Source organism: Aythya marila, assembly GCF_965140915.1.
Source record: "Aythya marila genome assembly, contig: HAP1_HAP1_SCAFFOLD_154, whole genome shotgun sequence".
Classification (NCBI taxonomy): Eukaryota; Metazoa; Chordata; class Aves; order Anseriformes; family Anatidae; genus Aythya; species Aythya marila.
Window position 1 is genome coordinate 986,775 of NW_028137218.1, and position 19,940 is coordinate 1,006,714.

The 19,940-nt window shown below is 50.6% G+C and overlaps 1 protein-coding gene across 1 annotated transcript; it reads left to right on the forward strand.

Annotated features, from left to right (window-relative positions):
* Positions 1–16,983: 16,983 nt before the first annotated feature.
* On the forward strand, positions 16,984–18,283 carry LOC309891067 (olfactory receptor 14C36-like; the record flags this gene model as incomplete). Its single annotated transcript, XM_082785453.1, has 1 exon — positions 16,984–18,283. The coding sequence occupies one exon, from the start codon at positions 16,984–16,986 to the stop codon at positions 17,959–17,961; it is 978 nt and encodes a 325-aa protein (XP_082641579.1). The 3' UTR covers positions 17,962–18,283.
* Between the last annotated feature and the right edge of the window lie 1,657 nt (positions 18,284–19,940).

Here is a 19,940-nt window from a genome sequence, read left to right on the forward strand (position 1 = left end):
GGCAGGGGCTGCCCGTGCTAACAGAGGGATGCTGCTCCTTTTGGTGCTTCTCTTTTGCAGCCAGAATCACACAGCCATTGGCACCAAAAACAGCACACTCCAGGCCACTCTCCCCTTGAGAACTCAACAGGAAGGAAGAGCTCCCAACACTCTCCAGGACAGGTAAGATCGCCCCAACCTACACCCCTGATGGTCCACAGCAAGCAGGAAGATGAGAGAATGGGAGCAGGACAGCAGTGAATGCTACATGAGGAAGACGGGACACAGACAGCCTCGGTGAGTCGCTAGATACTCTTGAGCAGAGAGGCAGGGGCTGCCCATGGTCACAGGGAGGTGCTGCTTTGTTTTGTGCTTCTTCTCTTTCAGCCAGACACACACAGCGACGAGACCAGACCACGGCAAACTTCTGGCCTCTCTGCCCTTCATGACTCATCTGGGAGGAAGAGCTGCCAACTCTCTCCAGGACAGGTAAGATCGCCCCAACCCACACCCACCAGGCTCTAACAGCAAGCAGGAAGGTGACACGATCAGGTCAGGACAGAAGTGACCGCTGCATAAGTATGACAGAACAATGACAGCCTCAGTGAGTCACTAGAGAACTCTCGAGCGCAGAGGCAGGGGCTGCTCATGTTCACAGAGCCATGCTGCTCTGTCTCTTGGTGCTTCTCTTTCAGCCAGAAACGCACAGCGATGGAACCAGACCACGGCACAACCTTGCTGCTCTCCCTTTGAGAATTCAGCTGCAAGCAAGATCTGCTAACACTCTCCAGGACAGGTAAGATTACCCTAAACTACACCCCCAATGGTCCACAGTAACCAGGAAGCTGACAGAATGGGGGCAGGACGGCAGTGAATGCTGCATCACGAAGACGGGACACTGACAGCCTCGGTGAGTCGGTAGAAACTCTTGAGCAGAGAGGCAGGGGCTGACCATGGTCACAGGGGGTTGCTGCTCCGTTTGGTGCTTTTCTTCTACAGCCAGAATCACACTGCGATGGGACCAAACCACTGCACACTCCTGGTCACTCTCCCCTTGTTAAGTCAGCTGGAATCAGAGCTGCCAACCCTCTCCAGGACAGGTAAGATCACCCCAATCCAGTCCCCCGATGGTCCACAGCAAGCAGGAAGCTGACAGAATGGGGGCAGGACGGCAATGAATGCTTGATCAGGAAGACGGGACACAGACAGCCTCGGTGAGTCGCTAGATACCCTTGAGCAGAGAGGCAGGGGCTGCCCATGGTCACAGGGAAGTGCTGCTTTGTTTTGTGTTTCTTCTCTTTCAGCCAGACATACACAGAGATGAGACCAGACTACGGCAAACTCCTAGCCTCTCTGGACTCAACCACTCCTCTGGGAGAAAGAGCTGCCAAAGCTCTCCAGGACAGGTAAGACCACCCCAACCCACACCCACCAGGCTCTAACAGCAAGCAGGAAGGTGACACGATCGCAGTAGGATGGGAATGACCCCTGGATCAGGATGATGGAACATGGACAGCCTCGGTGAGTCACAGTAGAGTCTCGGACAGAGAGGCAGGGGCTGCCCGTGTTCACAGAGGGATGCTGCTCTATTTGGAGCTTCTTCTCTTTCAGACAGAATCGCACACAGGATTGACTCCAGACCACTCTGCCCTTGAGAAGTCAGCTGGAAAGAAATTCCATCGCTCTCTAGGACAGTTAAGATCTCCCCAACCAACGCTCAGCAGGCGGTAACAGTAAGAAGGATGGTGACACGCACGGGCTATGAAGGCAGTGACCGCTCCATGAGGATGACGGGTCACAGACAGCATCAGTGAGTCGCTAGATACACTTGAGCAGAGAGGAAGGGGGTTTATGAATAAACCATAAATGTTTGTTCATTGTCTTTTGTATTACAAAAAACAAGGAGTTCTGTTTGAGGAGTGGGAGTTGCAAAAGGTCCCTGCTCAAGTAAGGAGCTCTATAATGCTTGGCTAGACACTATGAAAATTCTTTTGCTTAATGTAACAAAAAAAGAGAACCCTCTCCCCTTCTCTCTTTTTGCATCTCAGTTGCCTCTTTTGTTCAAAGACACTGTTGCAAAGCTCATGTAACCACCTCCTGATAAGTTGCTAAACTAGTGTATCAACATCCTGCCTTCCTGTCTCATGCTGGGCCAACATGACCAAATAAAAAAAAAAAAAGAAGTTGAACCACAACTTCTTGAGGAAGACTACTGCCTTCATCTTCACGACCACCAGAGGGACAGTGACGACCCCCTAGCAATAGTGCTCGCAGTCGCAGAACATACCAGGATGTGCTGCGTAATCCCGGAATTACCAAGATATAAAAAGGGACCCTGGCGGGGGTGAGGTGTGCGCCGTTGGCGGAGCAGAGACTCCCTGGCTGCCCAGCGCTGTTTTGCTTGCTGTTTGCTTACTCAATAAATTCCTTTCTATGCTTAATACAATGCTCTCTGACAATTAATTAAGGGGGCAACTTATAAGATTGGTGAAGAAGAATGCAGCCTAATGTCCGTCCATTTCCTGAGCCATGGCTGGCCCCAGCGTGGGGGCTGCTGAGGAAGCCCAGAGTTGCATTTGTCCCAGCAGCTGTGGTGCCAGCAAATAGTAGCTGGCCTTTGACTGGCCTGGGAGTGTCCCAAAGGTGCTGGGACTGATGGCAAATGTCATCCTGCAGGGGAATCTGGAGCTGCCCTGTGCCTTGTGCTGGCCTGGGGAGTGGGGCTGGCCCTGCGGGACACAGGCACTCTGTGCTGGGGATCTCCCAGGCAAGAGACCAGGACTCCTACAGCTTCACGGACCTCAATTTCTTGAGGCATGCCTGCCCCCAGCCCTGGGGTTGCTGGGGAGGCCCAGAGCCACCTTTGGGCTGTTGGGCTGGGCTGGGCTGGCCTGGGGTCCACTGAGCTGGGGAGAGGGCATCAAAGTGGGGAGAGGTGGGCAGGGGCTGGGTTGGGCTGGGCACTGCCCGGCAGAGGGCAAGAGCAGCATCAGGGAGCGGTGGCAGCATGCAGGGGAGGACTCCCAGCAGGGCTCGGTGCTGCAGAGCCAGGGCTGCGTGAAGGGAACCCAGAGCTGCAGGGGTAGGGGAGAGGAGGCCGCTCTGGGCCCTTGCTGGCCTGGGCAGAGCAGGAAGAGGGCCCAGGGCATTTGTCCCCTCACCGCAGCCTGCCAGGACCTGCAAGGTGGTCATGGAGTGTCCAGGGTCAGGCTCTGCACTGTGGCCACAAGCCTTGCGTGCCCTCCTCCTGCCATACTCCATGCGGTGGCTGCAGCAGAGGGGAACCCCAGCCAGCCCCTGCCTGGGGCTGTGCCACCTGCCTCACCCCAGCCCTCTCCAGCGCCTTCCTTGCTGCTCTCTGATGCATGCCAGGACCTCCCCGTGTGTGCCAGCCAGCACATCTGCTGAGGACCAGTGCGGCTGCTGCAGGGGCATGGCCCTTGCAGCCCCCTGCCCTGGGCCTGCCTCTCCACTTGGCCTCAGCCCCAGCCTTGTCTCTGCTGGCAGGAGGGCTCTTGGCATGTGCTCCCTGGCCTCCCCTCACCTCCACACAGCTGCTGCCCACTCAGGCTGCTGGCACAAACGTGTCCTTACAAGCAGCAGCACCCCTTGGGCTGCTCCTCCTGGCCTCCCCCACCCCACTGCCTGGACTCCTTGTCTCTGCTGGGCCCCTCTTTGTCACCCAAATGTGTCCCTTGGCTGTCAGCTCCCTCTGCCCTGCCCCACAGGATGACAAGATTTGGGTGGGACATATTACCATGACTTGTGGAAGTATTTTGTAATCTGCATTGGTGATGACACTGTGTTGGGTCTGTCTGAGCTGGAGTCACCTTTTCCCTGCAGCAGCCCACACAGTGCTGTACTCTGCACTCGTAGCTGGAACAGCACTGATATCACTCCAGTGTTGTGTCTATTGCTGCATAGTGCTGGCACAGCATCAGGACTCCTTCCAAGCCCCCAAGAGCCAGCAGGCTGGGGGTGGGCAAGTGATGGGGAGGGGACATTGCTGGGGCAGCTGACCTAAACCAACCAAAGGGATATTCCATAACACCTGATGTCACACTCAGCAATAAAAGGGGGGGCTCTCGTGGGGGAGGGGGCTGTTCCTCCTGAACAACCACTACGCGTTTGGGGCCCTGCTTCCCAGGACGTGGCCGAACACCGCTCGCTGATGGGAAGTAGAGAATAATTTTTCCTCTCTCTGTGCTTCCGCGCGGACTGATTGCTTCTTTTGTCTCTGTTTTTTTTCCTCCCATTCCCTTTCCCTTTAATTAAACCTTTCTTATCTCAAACCTCGAGTTCTCTGTGTTGTATTTTCTCCCCCTTCCTCTTTGAGGAGAGGGGGAGTGAGAGAGCGGTTGTGGTGGAGCTCGGCTGCCCACCTGAGTAAAACCACCACAGTCCTTTTTGGCGCCCAACGTGGGGCTCGAGGGTTGAGATAATAATAGCATTGATTGAAGTATTTACAACTAACATATTGGTAGTCATAATGCTCGGTTTTCTGGTAATACTTTTCTGTGTGGATATGTTGTATATAGCCCACTCTCTGTTTTCTTTTTTCCTTTACATCCGATCGGAGAAAGTGTTGAAGTCTGTGCTTGTTTTTTTTATCATGTTGTGCTGTAACATACTGGCCTTCAGTTTTGTTTGGTATTCAGACCCGGCATTGTTATCCTCCTGGTCTCCTGGAGATTATCTTATTGAAAATATTAGGAATTACAGTGCCTTCTACTTTTCTCCCTGTGGGCTAATTACAGCAGCCTTTCAGTATCTTGGATACCCCTGGTCAGATATTATCCTCCTATCACTAGGTCTAGTGTTTGTCATCTTCCCCAAAGTAAAGCAATTTATTAAGAATATTATTCAAGGACCTGTCCCCAGACAAAGTTGTGGGTGGCAAGGTGTGTGGGGGGATTTGGGCAGGTACCTATCACGGTTTTCTCCTCCAATGGTTCTAAATTTCACCCCTGAACAAGTACAAAATCCAAGAAAACTGGTGGAATGTTTGAAAGACGTATGCCCTGACCCTGGCAATACTAGAGAACTCCACCAGCTGGCTGCACTCTGCTGGGGTCTGGCTTACGCCTATCAGATGTCAATTAACATTGCCCAGCACCCTCAAGGGGATAGGGAGGCTCCTGAATTTGATAATGAGACAGCACACACTGTGACCACCCTAGAGGACCGACCATCTATGGTATCAGTCGCCCCTGTAGTGAAGACGAAACAGTGGAAACGGAGATCAGGTCGTTTAGTAAGGGAAGAAGCTCCTTCTACGGATGAGGGAGAAGAGGAAAAGGCAAGTGGCTCTAAAGCAGCGTTATCACGGCAACATCGCGAAGAAGAGACTGAAATCATAGATGAATCAGAAACTACTCGGTCTCTATCTCTGAGTGAGCTGCGAGAAATACGGAAAGACTTCAGTCGCCATCCAGGTGAGCACATCCTCACTTGGCTGCTTCGATGCTGGGATAGTGGGGCCAATACCCAACAGCTAGAAGGCAACGAAGCCAAGCAGCTGGGATCCCTTTCTAGAGAAAGACTCATTGATAGAGTAATTGGAAGAGAGGCACAAGTTATCAGCCTCTGGAGGCGAATCCTAACAGCAGTGAAAGAAAGGTATCCCCACAAAGAGGATATTGTCTACCAAGTAAACAAATGGACCACTATGGATAAGGGCCTCCAGCAGCTGCGGGAATTAGCTGTGCTGGAGATGCTTTATAGTGATTTAAACAACGCCCAGGCACCTAAAGACCCCGATGAAGTGCAATGCACAGCATCCATGTGGCGGAAGTTTGTACGAGCTGCACCCCCAACACATGCCAGCACACTGGCAATCATGGGTTGGGACGAGGGGATGGGGCCAACTGTGGATACCGTGTCCAACCAGCTTCATAAATATGAAGAAAATCTCTCTCCCCCAGTACGGGGCTGCATTTCAGCTGTGGAGAAACTGTCCCAACGGTTAGATGAACACATAGCTTCGTCCTCACCTAAACGGAAAAATCTTTCGGCCATCAAGCGCCAGCAGTCCCCGGCTCAAACAAGGGAGAATCCGGGACGCACACCGCGAGGTACCTTGTGGTTTTATTTACGTGACCATGGGGAAGATATGAGGAAGTGGGATGGTGAACCGACCTCGGCCCTAGCTGCTCGGGTACGTGAGCTACGGAAAGATACAACAGCAACAAAGAGGGCCCCTAGGAAGATTGCTGCCCCAGTTTCTGTTGAACAGTCCCCCAGAGGCAGTAGAAGGAATAGTATTACTCCTGACCCTGATGAAGAGATTTCTGCTTCACGTTTGGAAGAAATAATTGATAGATACTCCGACCAGGATTAGTGGGGCCCTGCCTCTGGCCAGGTAGAGGAGAGGGACAACCGGATTTACTGGACTGTGTGGATTCGATGGCCTGGCACACCGGAACCGCAAAAATATAAAGCTTTAGTGGACACAGGTGCACAGTGTACCCTAATGCCGTCAGGCCACCAAGGGGCAGAACCCATCTCTATCTCCGGAGTGACGGGGGGATCCCAAGAGCTAACCATATTGGAAGCTGAAGTGAGTCTAACTGGGAATGAGTGGCAAAAGCACCCCATCGTGACTGGCCCAGAGGCTCCGTGCATCCTTGGCATAGACTACCTCAGGAAAGGGTACTTCAAGGATCCAAAAGGGTACCGGTGGGCTTTTGGCATAGCTGCCTTGAGCACAGAGAAGATTAAGCAGCTGTCTACCCTGCCTGGTCTCTCACAAGACCCTTCTGCTGTAGGATTGCTGAGGATTGAAGAACAGCAAGTGCCAATTGCAACTACAACTGTGCACCGGCGGCAATATCGCACCAACCGAGACTCCCTGATTCCTATCCATGAGTTAGTTCACCATCTGGAGAGCCAAGGAGTGATCAGCAAGACTCATTCACCTTTTAACAGTCCTATATGGCCAGTGCGGAAGTCCAATGGCGAGTGGAGGCTAACAGTGGACTATCGGGGCCTGAATGAAGTCACACCACCACTAAGTGCAGCAGTGCCAGACATGCTGGAACTCCAGTACGAACTAGAGTCAAAGGCAGCCAAGTGGTATGCTACAATTGATATTGCTAATGCATTTTTCTCTATCCCTCTAGCAGCAGCATGCAGGCCACAATTCGCTTTCACTTGGAGGGGCATTCAGTATATTTGGAATCGACTGCCCCAGGGGTGGAAACATAGCCCTACCATCTGCCATGGACTGATCCAGACGACACTGGAACAGGGGAACGCTCCTGAACACCTGCAGTATATCGATGATATCATCGTATGGGGTAACACAGCAGAAGAAGTTTTTGGGAAAGGGAAGAAAATAATTCAAATTCTTCTGAAAGCTGGATTTGCCATTAAACAGAATAAAGTCAAGGGACCTGCACAGGAAATCCAGTTCTTGGGGGTAAAATGGCAGGATGGACGTCGCCACATTCCGACGGATGTGATCAACAAAATAACAGTTATGTCTCCGCCAACTAGCAAAAAAGAAACACAAGCTTTCCTAGGTCTTGTGGGATTTTGGAGAATGCATGTGCCAGGCTATAGTCAGCTTGTGAGTCCTCTATATCGAGTGACTCAAAAGAGGAACTCTTTCGAGTGGGGCCCCGAGCAACAACAGGCCTTTGAACAACTCAAACAAGAAATAGCTCGTGCAGTAGCCCTTGGGCCTGTCCGTACTGGACCAGCTGTGCAAAACATACTGTACACTGCAGCTGGGGAGCATGGGCTCACCTGGAGCCTCTGGCAGAAGACCCCAGGAGAAACTCGAGGCCGACCTTTGGGGTTCTGGAGCCGGGCCTATCGAGGATCAGAAGCCAATTACACCCCAACTGAAAAGGAAATATTAACAGCATATGAGGGGATTAGAGCAGCTTCAGAAGTTGTTGGTACAGAAGCACAACTTCTCTTGGCCCCACGGCTACCTGTGTTACATTGGATGTTCAAAGAGAAAATCCCCACTACACATCATGCAACCGATGCTACGTGGAGTAAATGGGTAGCGTTAATTACACAGCGGGCTCGAATGGGGAAACCCAATCGCCCGGGAATCCTGGAAGAGATTATGGACTGGCCAGAGGGCAGGGATTTCGGAGCACCGACAGAAGAAGTAACGCGTGCTGAAGAGGCACCACCATACAATGAGTTGCCAGAAGACAGAAAGCAATATGTGTTGTTCACTGATGGATCCTGCCGTGTGGTAGGGAGCCATCGGAAGTGGAAAGCTGCTGTGTGGAGTCCCACACGACAAGTTGTGGAGGCCATGGAAGGGGAAGGTGAGTCAAGTCAGTATGCAGAAGTGAAAGCTATACAACTGGCCCTAGAAATTGCTGAAAGAGAAAAGTGGCCGGTACTGTATCTCTACACTGACTCATGGATGGTGGCAAATGCGCTATGGGGGTGGCTGCGACAATGGAAACAGAACAACTGGCAGCGCAGAGGTAAACCTATCTGGGCTGCTACCCTGTGGCAAGATATTGCTGCCCGGGTAGAAAACCTGGCTGTAAAGGTACGTCATGTAGATGCCCATATGCCTAAGAATCGTGCTACCGAAGAACATCAGAACAACGAAGAAGTAGATCGAGCTTCAAAAATTGAAATAGCTCAGGTGGACCTGGACTGGGGATGTAAGGGTGAACTGTTTGTAGCTCGATGGGCTCATGAAACATCAGGACATCTGGGGAGGGACGCCACATATAGATGGGCTCGTGATCGAGGGGTGGACCTGACCATTGAGGCCATCACACAGGTTACCCATCAGTGTGAGACCTGTGCTGCAATTAAACGAGCCATGAGGGTAAAGTCTCCCTGGAACAGGGGGAGATGGCTTGGATTTCGATATGGTGAGGCCTGGCAGATTGACTACATCGGACCACTTCCACAAACCCGCCAAGGCAAACGGTACATACTCACCATGGTAGAAGCAACTACTGGGTGGCTGGAAACATACCCTGTAAACCATGCCACAGCCCGAAACACTATCTTGGGCCTGGAAAGGCAAGTGCTGTGGCGACATGGTACACCGGAGAGAATAGAGTCCGACAATGGGAGTCACTTCCGAAACAATTTGATCACTTCCTGGGCCAAGAGACATGGCATTGAATGGGTGTATCACATCCCTTATCACCCACAAGCCTCTGGGAAGGTTGAGAGGTACAATGGACTGTTAAAAACTATGCTGCGAGCATTGGGTGCTGGGACATGGAAACATTGGGATATAAATCTACCAGAGGCCACTTGGCTAGTTAACAACAGGGGGTCTGAAAGCCGTCCTGGTCCTGCTGAAACAAAACCCCTACACACTGTGGGAGAAGCTAAAGTCCCTGTAGTGCGTGTGGGGAAATGGATGGGGAAGGCGGTGTGGGTTGCCCCTGCCTCGGGAAAAGGCAAACCCACTCGTGGGATTGTCTTTGCCCAAGGACCAGGGTATACCTGGTGGGTAATGCAGAAAGATGGGGATATCAAGTGTGTGCCTCAAGGAGATTTAACACTGGGAGAAAATTAATCTGTCATCCAAGTTATGTGTTGTAGGAGGATACTGCAGAACCAATGACAGGTCAACTTTGCAAGGAACCGGGCAAGTGCAACACTGATGTGAGCTAAGCTGGTGCTGGTGTCAAGAAAACCAACTTCGCCTGCCCTGAGTGACCACTTTGACAGATGAAGGCGAAACCATCAACAGTTCTTATGAGCATTTTGGGAAAAGACCTATAGAATAAAGAGAAGTACAGACATAAAAATGCTTCAATGAACAGAAAACAATGGTGATGAGAACATCTATATACTAAACTGTACCTGATTGTGACACAAATGTTATGGAATAAGGGGTGGAAGTTGTGTTGGGTCTGTCTGAGCTGGAGTCACCTTTTCCCTACAGCAGCCTACACAGTGCTGTACTCTGCACTCGTAGCTGGAACAGCACTGATATCACTCCAGTGTTGTGTCTATTGCTGCATAGTGCTGGCACAGCATCAGGACTCCTTCCAAGCCCCCAAGAGCCAGCAGGCTGGGGGTGGGCAAGTGATGGGGAGGGGACATTGCTGGGGCAGCTGACCTAAACCAACCAAAGGGATATTCCATAACACCTGATGTCACACTCAGCAATAAAAGGGGGGGCTTTCGTGGGGGAGGGGGCTGTTCCTCCTGAACAACCACTACGCGTTTGGGGCCCTGCTTCCCAGGACGTGGCCGAACACCGCTCGCTGATGGGAAGTAGAGAATAATTTTTCCTCTCTCTGTGCTTCCGCGCGGACTGATTGCTTCTTTTGTCTCTGTTTTTTTTCCTCCCATTCCCTTTCCCTTTAATTAAACCTTTCTTATCTCAAACCTCGAGTTCTCTGTGTTGTATTTTCTCCCCCTTCCTCTTTGAGGAGAGGGGGAGTGAGAGAGCGGTTGTGGTGGAGCTCGGCTGCCCACCTGAGTAAAACCACCACAGACACAAAAAGACACTTCCTTCACCAGTGATCTACATCCTTCTTCAGGTGAATTCTCAGGATCTCTATTCATCACAGGAGAAGAAATACTGATAGTTACGAGCACTTGCATTTCATTGCTTTCTCCATCTTGGTGTACTCCCTCATCTTCCAGGCACTTCCACCCCTCTTGAATAAACTATCCATATTGAATGTCCCCTTTCTAGCTGCCTGTCTGGACCTATGCATTTCCCATGGTTCACCTGTTTTGCCTCCCCTTACTCTTTGATCATTCAGACCACTCTCACTGACCCAATTGCTGCTTTGAGCTTCATTGAGTTCAAGCTTGACCATCAATTAGCAGTCTGCTTAATTGTTTCTGTAGCAAGCTCCTCATTGAATTAAGATCATACGGAATAATAGTAATCTTAAAACCTAGAATTTCCTATCAGTCAGTAGAAAATACTTAATTTACAGTCATGCTTTTGGGAAGGTAAACCTGGCTGGAGACAAGATGAGGAACTTGTTTTGCTGTTTGGGAAATTGCTGCATGTTTATTCCTGCCTGTTTTATAATACGGAAAAACCCTTCTGTGTGCAGCCAGGTCTCTAAGGAAAGCAGGTGGGAGCTGGTGCAAAGGGGCTGTAACATCCAGCTGCAGACTTCAGTGCAGAAGTGTGGAGTAAGAAAAAGTGATGCAAGCACCAGGTGGCCAATGAAAGAAATGTCAGGGTTGGGGTGGTGAGGAGCAAGGTTGACCATGCACTGTCAGATCTCAAGACTCTGCTTTTCCTCCCTATGGACGTCTCCATAGGAGAAGCCCTGGATTAATATCAATTGAAGAAAGATGCTCAAAACTGAAATGCCATAAAATTAATCCTTTAAAATGAGAAAAGATTTGTAATAGGTGCTTTTTAAAATGTTCCTCCTTAACTACACTATGAAAGCTCTCCAATTAGTTGTCCTAATCTTGAAGACTTGAATAAAACTATGGAAGACATGGTTCTTTAGTTGTTTCTGCATTTTAATGAGTTCCATGGTGGATTTTTGCGCTCAGTCTGTGAACCTGAGGTAATGAGAGGAGAATGATGCAATTGCTTGAGCAAGTAAAGTCAGAAGGAAAAGTTGAAGTGACTTGGAGTATTAATGAGCCCCACTGAGGGCCGTTACCAGGAGATTCTCCTCAGGGACTTGTTAGGGCAGATAATTGGAGGCCATGATTACAGATAGGCAAAGCACTGTGCTGAGAAAAGTCTGGGTTTACTGTGCTGAAGTAAAAGGTCCAGGCCCTGACTCCAGCCACTGGAAGGGAATGTCCTGCATTCCCATGTCTGGCTCTGGGCTCTTGCTTGGGGTCTGTGGGATATGGTGGGCAGTGTGATGCCCCAAGAAGAACAGTGGTGTGACACCTCCCTGCCTCTGCACAGGGTCTCAAGAAAGCAATGAGCCCCCTTGCAATGACTGTATCTCATCTCCTCAGAAGCTCTATCCAAGGGGACAAAAAAGTCAGGGCTGCTGGGGCCTTCTCTTCTTGACAGCACCCATCTCATTGTCACCTCCAGACTTCCCTGTGCTGCCCCACACTTTGTCCTATTTCCCTGATGGCTGCAGACACCCATCTCTGTTCACCACCTTGCTCTCATCCTGGCATTTCTCTGGTTTCACCAATGTCTTGTCAACCCTCTCCAGCTGTTCCTTCAAGCACAAAGCCATGGGCTGATCAAAGATACTCTTTGGGTGACCTCTATTACCACAGCACAACTCTTTGAGGGACATTTTGTCTTCTTCATGGCCAGTGCCAACCTTCCAAGTTGCACTTTCTGGAAGGTTTTCCTCTCCTGCTCTTTCCTACTACCAAAGAAAGCTCCATCAGGGTGGAAACCACTCCTAAAGTAGGCATCCCAACCCATTGGCCTTCTTGTGGCCTGTCAACTAACCAGACAGCAGTCACGTCACCAGCATCTTCTAAGCCATGGTCCAGCTGCTGACCTTACAGCTTTTTCTGTAGACACACTCAAGTCTTGTGCCTGCTGCTGTCCAGTCATGGACTCAAGTAGAAGGGACAGGACAACCCACATGCGGGTCTTCTTTCTGCCTGGATCCTTCTGGGTATGTGGGCAGAGTGGATCCCACAGTCAGCATGCCAAACAGGTGCCTTCTGCTGGCCTACCAGGACCACTGGCAGATGTCAGCTGAAAAGTACAGATCCCAGGTAGAAGTGTGACCTGTCAGCTGCTTCAGACAGAAGTGATCTCACAGTCCCTTTCCGTGACATGTTCCTGCTGCTGCCCTATCAACTGCAGAGACAGAAGTGACCTTACAGTCACTTCCACAGTCACATTCCTCCAGCTGGATTCCCACAGCAACATCCCTTTATTTGTTCATCCCTTAATCCTTACTCAAAGGCTCTCAACTTTGCCATCACCAACTTGAAGTTCAACACAGTGCTAGTGTGGAACATGGTTTGTGTTAAGGGAAGGAATCAGGGTGAGCAAGAGAGGAAAGGTAATGGAAAGGGGTTATGGACTAATTTTGGCTTCAAGGGATATTGTGGTCAAAATCAGAGCAGTGGATTCCTGTCAGTGTGTAGAGTGGCATTTAGATTTAGTTATTAATGTAACAGGTTAAAAAAGGGTAAGGGCCTCACATAACTGCTTTAAGTCAGCTTTATGGTGGGATCAGCATTACCTGAATATTCTTACCTCTCCAAAATCATTACCTTCTGCTATCCAAGCTCTTCTTTCCTCCCCCAAATCTCACATCTCTCCTGGCCAGGCTCCTCCTGCCTTCCCCATATCAGTCATCTTCTTAGGGGCAGCTTTCTGATGGCTTTCATGAACTTGAGAGTATCTGTCTCACCTCTGTTGGCTACTCTGTTCCTGAGAAAGAAGCAGCTCCTAAGGCAGCATGGAGAAGGACACAAAGGCTGTCGGAGCACCCCGTGCAATGTGCCCAGCAGCTCTGCAACACCACAAAAGTGCACTTCCTGCCTACATGTTTTGGTTCCAGAATGGTTCCTATGGACCCAGGGTAACTTTTTCCCTGCCCTCATGAAGGCTTTGTGTTCCCCCAGACATCTCAGAGGCAGTGGCCTCCTCTGTGTAGAAATTTGAAATCAGCCCTGAAGGATGAATGAGTCAAAAGCCAAAACCTCTGACATGACAACACCTCTTCAAGACCTCTTCCTCTATGGGGCCTATCAGGTACTTAGGAAGAAAGGATCTCACAGACTATTTGTAAAGCAGTTGCATCTGCTGGCCTATCATGGAGACCAGCAGATGTGAGCCTAAAGGCACAGATCCCAGCCAGGAGTCAAGGGATGACCTGTCAGCTGCTTCAGAAAGAAGTCAACGCTGAGGCTGTTTAACAGCCATTTGCTTCCTACTGGACTTTCTAGACTTACTGAAGTTTCTGAGGCACCACTGCCCTCGTAATACCATACTTATAAAACACTCCCTTCTTGGGCCAGAATCTGCCCAGGTTGAAGTGAGCTGGTTGTGATCCTTCCAGCCCATGGCACTGCTGCTGAACTCCCAGCCTCTCTGACGCACAGCAGCTAGTTCCACCAGATCATCCCCCTTCCACCAGATCAGGGGGATGAGTACCCAGAGAACAACTGGTCTTGCTGCTAAAAACTGAGGCAAAGAAGGCATTAAGCACCTCAGTCTTTTCCTCATCTCTTGTCACTAAGTTTCCCCCCACATCCGGTAAAGGATGGAGATTCTCCTTAGTCCTCCTTTTTGTGTTTCTGTATTTATAAAAACATTTTCTGTTATCTTTAACAGCAGTAGCCAGGGTGAGCTCCAGATGAGCTTTGGCCTTTCTCATTTTGTCCCTGCACAGTCTCATGACATCCTGATAGCCCTCCTGAGAGGCCTGCCCTCTTTTCAAATGTCCTAAACCCTCTTTTTCTTCCTAAACTCTAGCAGCAACTCTCTGTTCAGCCAAGCCACTCTTCTTCCACATTGGCTCGTCTTTGGGCACATAAGGACAGACTGCTCCTGAGCCTTTAAGATTTCCTTCTTCAAGAGTGCCCAGCTTTCCTGGACTCCTCTGCCCTTCAGAACTGCCTCCCAAGAGACTCTGCCAACCAGTGTCCTGAAGAGCTCAAGGTCTGCCCTCTGGGAGTCTAAGACTGGTTTTACGATCCCTCTCCTGACTTCACCAAGAATGGAGAACTCTAACATTTCGCGGTCACTCTGCCCAAGCCAGCTCCCAAGCACAACATTTCCCACCAGTCCTTCTCTGTTTGTGAAGAGAAGGTCTAGCAGGGCACCTCCCCTGGTAGGCTCACTAACCAGCTGCATCAGGAAGCTTTCTTCCACTCTCTCCAGAAACCTCCTGGACTTCTTCTTCTGAGCTGTAATGCTTTTCAAGGATATATCTGTGAAGTTGAAGTCCCCCATGAGAACAAGCACTGATGATTTTGCAACTTTTGCCAGCTGCCTGTAGAACTCCTCATCTGTCTCCTCATCGTGGTTTGGCAGTCTATAAGATATCCCCACCAGGATGCCTGCCTCGTTGGCCTTCCTGCTGACCCTATCCCACAGGGACTCAACATTATCATTCTCAGCCTCGAGTTTCACAACATCAAAACACTTTCTAATATAGAGCTATGCCACCACTCCTTCTGTGCTGCCTGTCCCTTCTGAAGAGCTTATAGCCAGACATTGCAGTACTCTAGTCATGGGAGTGCTCCCACCAAGTTTCAGTGATGGCAACCAAGTCATAGCTTGCCTTTTGTTTCTTTGCTATTGAACAATGGCTGGAGCTGTATTATAATGGACATGCATCAATAAAATCTCTGTTTATGGCCCAGAGGAATTTGGCACTTGAAACATCACTCAAATGTCACCATGGCACCTCCAATGTCACCTGGTGTCTGCATCTGAACAGCTCCCTTCTGCTCTCTGTCTCCATTCAATACGCTGTGAGCTGAGACAGGCAGCTGACATGCAGCTGCCTGGTTTGTGCCCACCTGAACCCGGTCAAGAGGAATCCCAAATTGTGTGGGTTGTGTGTGGAATGGGAGAGGAAGCTGAGCCCCATTCTAGCCTCTGGACAGCAAATAAAGAAGTAGATGCCTTGTTTTACTCAGCTGAAACACTTCTCTCAGCAGGGGGAAGGCAGGTCCCTCCCTGTCCTTGCCTGGGTGTTCTGCCTAAAACCAGGACAGGGAAAAGTGATTCTTGGACCTCATAGTTTTTCTGTATGAGGAATAACAGTGCTGAAAAAGTTTCCTTCTGAAGTAGTGGGAGGGAACATGAGTGATTACTTGTCTGTTTCAAAGTTGATTCCCCTGGAGGCACAGGGACATGTCAAGAGCTCCCAGTGCTGCTGAGCTGGGCCGGGCTCCTGGGCCCAAGGGCAGCTCCTGGCAAGAGGGCAGCACTGCAGAAAGACAGCTCTGCCCAGGAGCAGCTCCTCTACACAGCACAGCAGCAGGGCTGAGGGCACTGCCTGCAGGGAACAAGGGCAGCTGAGAGAAGGGAGGGAGATGTTAAAGGCAGAGTGGAGGGGGGATGCTGAGAGCTCACTGCAGGAGAAATCTTCACAGCCCTGAACAGGGTAAGTCTGTGGCTGCAGGGCAACACAGCTGTTGTTCCTGGTGCCATCTCCAGATTTGCTGGCAAATCCCTCAACCTATGGGAGCTTTCAGGAGGACTCTCAGTGTTTGGATAAGAGGAGAACGACAAGCTCCGGAACAGTGATTATCTGCCATAAATTACTGAAGGACAGGACATGAAGTTTCTTTCTCACAGGGCTGGCTGCAGCCAGGTTGCAGTCAGGGGTGTCCAGGGCTGTGGTGCAGAGCAGGGTCCCTGCTGTGTCCCAGGGGCTGTGTGTCGGGGCAGGGCCTCTGCTGCCTGCCAGGCTCAGCACTCAGCCTGCCGGGGGAGCTGCCTAGGGTGCTGCAGGGAGAAGCTGTAGGTGGAAGGAGCACCCCCTCCCCTGGCAGGACAGGGCAGGGTCCTGCTGTTGCCCAAACGCTGCTTCCTGGGGTAGGCAGCTCTCAGCTCTACAGCACCCCCAGGGCATCTCTGGGGGTGATTCTTGACAAGATGGACCAACTTGTGCACTATCTGCATGGAAGGCACTCTCTAGAGTTTCTGCTTTCATTTTCCTGCCCTAAAGAGCAGTCAGGAAAACACTAATGGAGTTGTCTGGTTGTGTCAGTCACTGAGGCTGTTAGATTATTCCACTGAAATAGATCTGTAGGTCTGTGAGGAATCTCACAGTTTTCCTCCACACTCTATAACCTATATACTTCATTGTTTTGTGACAGATTTTTGGATGTCCTTCTCAGCACCTAAAATACTGAGACACCTGTGTCCAGTGGGCACCTGAAATCCATCCCACTGGTTTTCAGCAGACGCTGTAGGGCAGTACTGACTCTGGCTGAGCCCACAAAGGATCTGTCTGGTCCCTCTACACCCTTAGGAAATAAAACTGAGCGCTAGATGCAGGAGCACATCTTCCTCAAAGGGAAGGATTAGTCTGCCTTGCTGAGGAGGTTTCGATGAAACATAACATGTAACTATAGGTATTGCTCAGAGAAATATCTCTAACTTGTTCCATGTCTTTTCCACCACTGACAGCCATCCTTGCTCTGAGGCAGCAAATATCCAACAGCAGCTTCCCCACTGAGTTCTTCCTCCTGCCATTTGCAGACACACGCCAGCTGCAGCTCCTGCACTTCGCGCTCTTCCTGGGCATCTACCTGGCTGCCCTCCTGGGCAACGGCCTCATCCTCACAGCTGTAACCTGCGACCACCACCTCCACACCCCCATGTACTTCTTCCTCCTCAACCTCACCCTCCTTGACCTGGGCACTATTACCACCACTCTTCCCAAAGCCATGGCCAATTCCCTGTGGGACACCATGGCCATTTCCTATGCAGGTTGTGCTGCTCAGGTTTTTTTCTGTTTCTTTTTCCTTTCAGCAGAGTTTTCTATTCTCACCATCGTGGCTTACGACTGCTACGTTGCCATCTGCAAACCCCTGCACTACAGAACAGTAATGAAGAGCAGAACTTGTGTCAACATGGCAACAGCTGCCTGGGGCAGTGGTTTTCTCTATGCTGTGCTGCACACTGCCAATACATTTTCCCTTCCCCTCGGCCAAGGCAATGCCCTGGACCAGTTCTTCTGTGAAATACCCCAGATCCTCAGGCTTTCCTGCTCAGATGCCTACCTCAGAGAAGTTGGGCTTCTTATGCTTAGTGTCGCTGTAGCATCCGGCTGTTTTGTTTTCCTTTTGCTGTCCTATGTGCAGATCTTCAGGGTTGTGCTGAAGATCCCCTCACAACAGGGACGGCACAAAGCCTTTTCCACATGCCTCCCTCACCTGGCCGTGGTCTCCCTGTTCATCAGCAGTGGCACATTTGCCTACCTGAAGCCTCCTTCTATGTCCTCCTCCTCCCTGAATCTTTTGCTGGCAGTTCTGTACTCGGTGGTGCCTCCAGCAGTGAACCCCCTCATCTACAGCATGAGGAACCAGGAGCTGAAGGATGCAGTGTGGAAAGTGATGACTGGAGTGTGTCAGAAACAATAAATGGCCTGTTTTCTTCTGCATATCACTCATAATGTAACTCATTATATTCCCAAATGTTTGTTTTCTATGAGTGTGCCTTGCTGTTTTTTCTTTTTCTGTTTTTTTTTTTTTTTTTTTTTTTTCTTTTTTTTCTTTTTCTTTTTCCTTACTTATGGAAAAGACATAACATTTTTCCTCCCCTTCGTTTTCATATTTGCCTGCTTGAGTGACTCCAAGACTTGGTGGGAGCAATGAGCCAGGCTCTCTGTATGTTTAAATAAAAGAAAGGACCCTGCAGTGACTTTCTTGCCTGAGATCCTTCCTCAGACACCTGTGGGGGAACTTCAGGGGCACTTGGCTCTGTGCAGAGGTGGAGGAGAGAAGAGTCCTGGCACAGCAGCATTGCCAGGGAGCCTGAGGGCTTGGTCTGTCCTGAGGTGCTCTCTTTCACCTCGCACACTCTCCTTCAGAGCCCTTCTCTTGCTGTGAGTTCTGATTGCTTTTGTTGCTTGCTCATTGTGCTGCTGTGGGGAAGTCCTTTGTCCACAGGCCAGGGTCTCTAACACAGCTGGCTCCGTACCAGCACCTCCAGCATGAAAGGGGATCTGGCACTGAGGGCAGTGCCTGAAGGCTCAGCTCTTCTCCCACATCTCATCTCATGGATATTGCAAAGGAACGGACTCAAAGGAGGCTCCTTGCTTTGCTTGTTTCTCTGTGGGCTCAGGGCGACGAGATCAGCTGATCATCAAGGATCAGCTATTAGGCAGGGAGGGCTGATTTTGGAATTGCCTGCTGGTGTCTGGCACCCATAGAGATGGTGATTCTCTTGCCTGTATCCACAGCATGCAATAGGTGTGAAAGTGGGCAGGTGTCAGGGAAGTGCAAGTCACCAGGAGAGCCCAGGGGATTGGCAGGGACAGTGTGTGCCAGGGAGTCAGCAGGACATGGAGCCCACAGAGCATGAGCATGTCCAAGGTGGAGCCACCCAGAGGTAAGATGCTAAACCTGGGATGGAACAGGCAAAGGAGAGCTCTGCAACTGCAGGGAACACAGCAAGCACAGAGAAAGCAGTCTGCTGAATTAGTTGTTAAACCTCTGGTGAAATCTCAAAGACTAGATTGAATGAATCACCCCAAAATGTCTCTGCCATTGCAAATGAGTTGGACTCAATGAGCTTTGTGTGTCTCTTCTACAAGGGGAAGGTGAGGAGGTGAGGTAATTTGCAGATGTCAGCAGCAGGGACACTGCCACTGCCCTCCACTTTTCCACTTGCTGCTTTGGGGGCATTGCAGCCTGGGCTGGCTGCTGGGCTGGGCTGGAGAGAGAACAGGGAGGTGTGGAGAGCTGGGGAGGGTCTGGGCTGTGCTGGTCTCCTGGCAAAGACAAGGAGGAGCAGCAGAGCAGGGGCTGGGCTGGGCCCTTGTTCTCTGGACACCCTGGCAGATGCTGCCCCAGGGCAATGGTCCCAGAGCAGCCCTCACAACCACCTTTCCCAGCACTGGGCTCTTGACCCAGCTCACACAGGTGGTTTGTTTCTACATGGAAGGACACCAAATGACTACATCAGGAATCCACACTTGCCCTGTCTATATGAGATGGCCCATATTATTGGTGCAGTGAGATGAACCTGAGTGAACACAAGTGCCAGAAACTATTCCCTAAGGTTGCTATCATGTGCAGTGGGACAGACAGAGTCTCAAGGTCCCTTCTCTTTAGAGGTATGGTCTCCTGGGAAACCAGCTAAATAAAGCAAAATTAGACATCATGACTTTCACACCAACTCCTTCTCTGTAGAGATCTCAACATTTTCCTAAAATTCATTTCTTGATTCACTTTTCCACACAGAGATGGGCATTTCCTTCAGGATGCACTGGTGTTGATAAATGCTACATGGGGAAACATGAGGGACTGTGCAGGGCATCCCCTGGACCCACTGCTCCTGGGGGGGGAGGACGTAGGCTGGGAAGAGACCTCCTGAGCACAACAGCTCCTTGTAGCCT